At 41.0% G+C, this 7,475-nt stretch overlaps 1 protein-coding gene across 2 annotated transcripts in view; it reads right to left on the bottom strand.

The window, feature by feature from the left end:
• Nucleotides 1–2,339: 2,339 nt before the first annotated feature.
• TMTC1 (transmembrane O-mannosyltransferase targeting cadherins 1) overlaps nucleotides 2,340–7,475 on the bottom strand; it is an 87,933-nt gene continuing 82,797 nt past the window's right edge. For both annotated transcript variants that reach the window (XM_068277626.1, XM_068277627.1), the window contains exon 20: nucleotides 2,340–7,420. In XM_068277626.1, the coding sequence (XP_068133727.1) occupies nucleotides 7,136–7,420 (285 nt within the window). In that variant the 3' untranslated portion in view covers nucleotides 2,340–7,135. The remainder of the gene's footprint in view (nucleotides 7,421–7,475) is intronic.

Below are 7,475 nucleotides of genomic sequence, written 5' to 3'. Positions count from 1 at the left end.
AGGGGCTTGGATTTTCAATGATTCTATACCTAGTATAGAATACCCTGAACATGTGACCTTCCTGGAACTGCAACTAGGAATATCCGTGTTTGATTTGGGTTCATTTTTCTCTACATTTTTTATTAATGTGTTTTTCCTCCAAGCTTATAACTTGTTAGAGAGAGAGAAAAGATTGGTTGACATGTAAAGGTTTCATTTACAGATCAGGTCACAATTGCATCATTTCATATATCTTTTTCCTTTGATAAAGGCTACTTTCCCACCAGGACGTTGCGTTTTAGGGGACGTTATGGTCGCATAATGTGCCCCTAACGCAACGCCTGGTGGTGTTGGATGTGGACGTCAGACTGAGCCGCGTTGTGCAGCTCACTCTGGCGTCCGTGATGCCGTGATGCGTACTCTTGGACACATGCGGCATCACGTGGTCCCGCCAGCCAATCGCCGCACAGGGCGGCGCTCCAGGAAGTAAACACTGCACGTCACATCGTGCAGTGAATATTAATTGGCCATGTGCCTGGCCGCTCTCCCCTCCTCCCCAACATTACTGAGCATGTGCAAGCAGTCTAACGCGGCTTAGCTGCGTATAAAGTACTGCATGCAATACGTTATCTTGAGGTGCTGCGTTACAATGTAACGCAACGTGGGCACTGTGAACAGCCTATTGATTTTTCATTACTGTGCGGTGGGGTGCGTTACAGGCTGCTCTAACGTGCGCCTGTAACGTCCCACTGTGAAAGCAGCCTTAAAATCAAATTCTTTTTATAAAATAACTGTTTACAGATCAGTAAACTTTATACTTGTTTTATATATTGAGGTTTTTAGACCAGCTAGATCTGTTTCCACATTTTCCCCTTGTTAGATTGTGCATTACAATGAAGCCTTGCAAATAAGATACAAATGTCTGCCATCTTGTGGTTGCACAGCCTATTGTGATTGTTTGATTTGATTGGTTAATATCTGTGGTCAACTTCGCTCTGAAGTGTATAGTCAGCTTATACCTAGAAGTACCTTGTGGTTATTTTTATTTGATGGTTATTGTTTGATTCGTATTATTTGATTTGTAATAATTTTGACAACTTTTATATATTTAATAAATTAATTATTTTTAAAAGCAGAGTTGTCCTGACTTTTCACTTTTTCACTCCTTGTATCAGTAGCTTGAGAAACTCGCTATAAGAACTGAAGGTTGGGCGTTTTAATATAACAAGACTCCTCCCATTATTTTTTATAGGAGGCCTTAGCTTTTTATTTTATACATAAATCTATAGTATATATAATCGTATCGTTCCACACTTATCCTGCATTTTTAACAAATGTTTTTTAACTTTTTTTTTCACTATTACTGACATGTTATCACACTATTATTTACTATTGTTTTACCGACTTTTACCCGCACTCGGAAAAATGTTTGTGAATGTGGAAAAAAAACAGTAATTACCACTGTCAGGGCTCGTTTCCACTATCGCGAATCCGCATGCGTCCAACGCATGCGGATTCGCACATGTAATGCAAGTGGATGGGTCTGTTTCCACTGTAGCGTTGTTGAGGTGCGTTTTTTTCAGCGGTAAAAAAACGCACAAAAGAGCCAACGAATTCGCCTGCGAGTGGAATGCATGCGAATCGCCGCTAATGTATTTAATAGGAAATTCGCATGCGGCTATGGTATGCGAATTTTCATGCGAATTCGCATAGGTACCAATGTAACTTCAAACAGGCAGTGACATGGTTAAATTCGCATATACCCTCACCTATGCAAATTCGCATGCGAATTCACGACAAAAAACGCGAAAAAAAAACGCATCCGCATGCTATTTTATCAGCGGTGGAATCCAGGCGATTCTGCACCGCAATAGTGGAAACGAGCCCTGAGTGATTTTTTTGCTACAAATTTCATTAACACACATGTATTGCGAATGGAGGCCAGTATATATGTATGTATGTATGCAGTCCACAAGCTTTCATAAATCACTGACACGGATCAGAATACACATCTTCCTTTATTGGACTTGTCATACAGCACATCACACAGCCATAGACAGAACAATGCACTACAAAAACAATGCCAATCTTACACTGAGTTCCACCCAGTCCCATTCCTTCACCAAACACAGCTGAACATGTCCATAGGGTCACAGAGCAATAATATACAGAAAACTTCTGCAATAAATAAATATAGCCGGATAATCCGCGGTGCTTATGAGCTAAATAACTCACCATCTTCTTTTTATTTGTGCTAAGGCTGCTAATATAAATGTCATTCTTACTAAGAGAGTGTTTACATTAAAGAGGAACTCTGGAAACACAAACTCAACCCATCCCCCCCCCCCCCCCCCCCCCGTATTGAGAAAAAAACATTTCTTGTTGCTTGACCATATTTTATGTGCATATAAAACACAGCAATTCCACAGTGCTTCTAACAAAACTGGCAGACAGGAGTATCTAAGTTTTCTGCCAGTCAATGGATTGGTCCAGGTGTTGAAAATGAGTCATAGTGGCTACTGCACTATACACCTGATTGCTCCTGCAACAAATATACTAAACACTGTGTAAACTGGGGCTTTATGGTACGTACACACTTGCGACTATGGCCGTTTGAAACGGCAGCTTAACAATCGGTCTGCCGACAATCTGGTAAAGAACTTTACCAAACGATCATTAAGTACAACGACGAACGAACGTTATCTGCACGATGAGAATATCCAGCAGGACGGATCATATTGAACGACAATTGTTACAAAACTATAGTGTGTACAGTTATCTGCCGAGAACAATCCTTACAAGGGCCAATGCGCCTGCGTTGGATTTTGCCGAGCTTCCGTACTTCCTGTGTAGTGCGGCCTGTAAAGATTGTTACATTACAAATTTCAAATAAACTTTGTTTGCAAGTTAACTATCATATATTTGTATCTATTGTAATCCCATGACGCCAGGAAGTGAAAAAAACGCAATCGCTCTGCAAAAGCGCTTAGAAAAGCGCTTAACAAAACTTCAAACACTCCGAAATATAAAAAAAAAAAAGTGTCAAAAAACACCCAACGTGGACGCCGTAGAGAACAGCAATGGGAACAAGGCCTTAAAAAGGAACTGTAGTGAAAAATTAATTACAATATGCATTTATAAATTATTTAGTCAGTGTTTGCCCATTGTAATATTTCCTCCCCCTGATTTACATTATGAAATGTATCACTGGTGGTGACATCTTTAGTCCTGTCAGGTGATCTCTGCGGAATGTCTGTTTACTGAGAGCTCTGAAGCCAGTAAAAAATATACCTGGTCTTCTAGAATGCTCCGGGAGGAGAATTCCACATAGCTAAACAGCCTAGGCTAAACATCACTGGCAGGGCGGGGCTACACAACAATATACCGCCATATATAGATATAGGAAGTGATTCTGATGATAAAACCAATGATCTTAAAAATGTATTTTCTCTTTAAAGTATACGTTTTAAACCTATAAAAAAAATAATAATTTTGCTGGTCCAGAGTTCCTCTTTAATATGTTGCAGGATAGGAATGAAAAATACTCTTTCATCTGCATGTTTTAGATATTTTAAATATATAGATAAGCCACAGTAAAAAAATAACTTCAGCATAATGTATAAAACTTTACATATATCTCTATACATATATAATATATATTACATTCAATAAGTTATGAGAAGGGCATAGGTGTCTGTGCGGTGAGGGCTATGCTTGTGAAATCCTTATGTATAAAGCTGTTTTTTTACATTTTTTTTTTAATGATGAAGTATTAAAAGGAACATTCCATTTTCAGAGGGGTGTTCTGTGAATATGGAGAGAGAGGCCACAGCAGTTGGTTCCTGACAGGAAGTGCTACATGGAAGTCCACTTACTCTAATCAGGTGATAAAAAATAGAACCTATGTACCGTCTATGGCAAATTGCTCAGGCAATGACACACACATGCTGAGTGTGTACTGCACAATGCGGCTCAGCTCAATCTATGTACTGTACATTCATCACATTTTATTTGTCTCACAAAACAATAATTTGTGATCACTTGGGGTGACACCCTAGCACCCCTACAGGTGTCTTCCCTTTTACCAATGTGCCAGGTTGGTAAACCCTTGTGCGCCCACCACTTTAGAGGTGGCAGAGGAATACCTCCTACTCATCCCCCCTCTCCACCAAACAAAATGGGCTGCTCCGCAGAAAACTGAATAGCATTACATTCCTTCACAAAAGGTTTTGTTTCAGCAACGTGTAGTCAGCTTGTATATCATTTCAGGCACTGGGCAGTTGTGGGTGCTGCGTAAGCAGAAGGGATACTTGCTGAATACCTCCATCACATACAAGTGTGAGCTATTCCCAACTGCAGCCTTCACTAAACTCCCGTCTCTGCCACACTGAATGAGAAAGTCACAACCGCACCAATACGTAATGACCACAGTCATGCTGCATGCAGGATGGGGGGCACTCCGCTCACATTACATAACATAAAGGAAATCAGACTAACATCAAATGAATTCAATAAAAAACTTTGGGACTTAAAGCTTTTGTACTATTAACATTGTTGTTTTAACATTTAAATGGCCTGTCCACCTAAACGTGAAATGTTATAAGTGAAGTCTGCTGCACACATGGCTTCCTACATCTCAATGGGTCTCCAGCTGCTAATCCTTTTCATTGTACAATAGCGCCTGCCCAGCACGGGGTGTTCCGCCCCTTCTCTGTTGCCTTCTCTATTCTATGAAATAAGTAAAAAATACAGCAGGAGGAGCCCCTAGGAATAGCCACATCAGGTGTGCCAACATGGAAAAATCAGGAACATAAGAGGTTTTACCATCATGAGACACACAAGAAACCATTAGGAGATTTAACTGCTCAGCATCTGTTAAAAATGTTTTTGGGTGGATTGGCCCTTTAAATAACTCTGATGTAAACATGGACAATATAAGTTTAGCATTTGATGACAAAATACGTCATCACCATTTACGGTTAGTGACAACTGACATGAAAAAGTATTTTTTTTGTATCAGAGAGAAGTACTGTTGCTAAGGGCTCTTTTACACTAAAAACTGATGTGTTTTTAACTTACAACATAGCAGTGCATTGTGAAAAAAACTTTCAGTTAAAATATAATGTGAATTGAGCCATAGAGAAACATGGGCATTACCTTGCACATCAGTTGTCCTTTCAGTTATAACCGACAACAACTGATATAGTGTAAAAGGACCCTTACAGTGTCAGGTGAAACTCTCCCTGTGTCAGGAGTAAGTCTCTGCGTCACGATCCTGGCTGATCCATAAATGTGATTGATGTCTTTATGGACCACCAGAAAAAGCTCAGCTCACTCCCAGTTCCACTTTGCCTCATTAGATGTTTTCCAGTCTCTGGAACCACTAAATTCACACATGCAGTGCCCAGCATAGGGAACTTCTCATTGTGTAATTTATCATCATAGGCTCATTTTATATTGCTCATGTTTACTTTAGGTTCACACTTAACGCTGAAACTTCCCTGCTGATCTGTATAAATGCCACAAAGTCTTAACCTTTATATTTACATACATACATGTATAATCAATCACTCCATCTACATACTGTATATCTCGAGTGTATTTTGATATGTTCATACAGATCTTTTTTTGTTGTATTATTTTGAATGTACTTTTTTAGACACAAGTTCAGGTATCAGTTAACCCCAAAGCAGAGTGCATGAAAAAGTCACTTATATAAGTAAGTCTCCCGACACCAAACTGGCAGTTATACACAACAGTGACATCATCTCTTATCTACCCAAAGAAGCCTGGAGGTGGGCTTCTGCTGGTGCAGGCCAATGAGAATCTGTAGCTGTGATGATAAAATACCTTCCTAGCTTCCTAGACAGTAGATGATATCACTAGTGTTATCAACTGCTAGCTGTGTCAGGTTTAAAGTGATGTCATCACTTGTCTTTTGTTGGTAGACCAGGAGGCAGAGCTTCCAATGGATATGGCTGGGGCCAGGCGATAACCAAGTCCTAAATGGGGCAGACTACGGGTCTCACTAGCCTGAGGAAGAGCTTTGACTGACACAACCAGACAGCTTTGATGTTGGAGAGCCTAATTGGTCTCAGAAGTCCCACCCCGGCTAAGAAAGTTCCGCTTTTAAGGAACCTCACCCCCACTGTTGGAATCTCCAACTCTTGGTCTGGACAGGAGGTGGAATCACCTATTTATTAAGCTGACAGGGCTGAGTGGGGGCACTAAGCTACAATGGCCAGATCTCTTTTTAGGATGTCCTAGGTAGGAGGGGTTCTTATGTTCACTCTTCATGGCAGGGTAGACCCCTCTCACACACCCTTTCTAGAAATAACAGAACTATCCCACCAGTATCCAGTCCACTGGAAACGATATACAAGACCAGATATCACCAGTAGGTGTAGCTGCAGGAAAAAGGCCCTATGACAGCTCCGATGCCTAAACTATGATGGTTTTGGGGTTCTGTGAGTGTATATGTGGGGTTCTCCCATGTCACTACCGTATATGATAGGACACAGCACTCCAGGCTTGATGGAAACTATGGCAATCTGCCTATGTGATGAGGCTGTCATGGAAGCAGCTCTCCTCTGCCTCATGCAATATAAACATATTTAGTTACATGCAAAGTACACTGTGGTCTCCTTGAAACAGAGAGCTACTGTAGGTCAAAATTTCCAGCAAATGTCCAGAAAGCAAGACCATAATGCTGTTAGAGGAGCTATGCAAATTGTTCCTTTATGTCCTAATTTGTATGGCTCTGTTAACTTGCTTTCTGGACACTTGGTGGAATTGGGAAGTGCAGAGGAGATTCAAGGTTCATTTTTGGCATAATACAGAAAGCCCCCAGTGGTCTTCCATAAGGTAACTGTGTCTTTGTTGCCTGAAAGCTGGTAGGTGTCCACAGGAGTCAGGAAATGGCTGGATTCATCAAAAGCTATTCACAGTTGTTTTGGTTTTATCCTTTTTAAGAACGAATGCCAGGTATGTCAGAGATTGGAGAAGGCTTACTGCCATGTTGTCACTGTGTGGCCATCTTGTGCTTCTGTCTTCCATCTCTGCTAGATGACCTCTGCCCTGGCTTGTGCCATGGAACTTCTGAGCTTCTGACACTCAAACGCTTGTGAAGGAACCTCATAACGCTCCAGTGTCTCAGTCATACCTGCCCTGTTCTCTCCTTCACCTTCTGTGACTCAGATGCTTTATTTGGTGCAGTTTTATGAGATGCCTTTTTTTGTTCTTTGATGGAACTCTGAGATAACTCTTCTTCTCTTTCTGGGATCTCTCTAGTTATGTGATCTGAGCCAGAATGTGCCCCTTTAGCTGCTTGTATTTTGTTTTCTAAGCGCTCCAACTTAGCCAGATTTTCTTTCAGTAATTTACTGTCAGGTTCCAGAGCTGCGGCCTTCTCATAATAGGTCCGGGCTGCCACGTAATCCCCCTAAAATGAACCAATCAACAAGTGTAAGAGCCTGGAGACAAAGTCACATGATCTG

The sequence above is a fragment of the Hyperolius riggenbachi genome, chromosome 3 (genome assembly GCF_040937935.1).
Source record: "Hyperolius riggenbachi isolate aHypRig1 chromosome 3, aHypRig1.pri, whole genome shotgun sequence".
Taxonomy (NCBI): domain Eukaryota; kingdom Metazoa; phylum Chordata; class Amphibia; order Anura; family Hyperoliidae; genus Hyperolius; species Hyperolius riggenbachi.
Note: the sequence above shows the minus strand (reverse complement) of the source record. Positions and strands in the feature narration are given on the sequence as shown.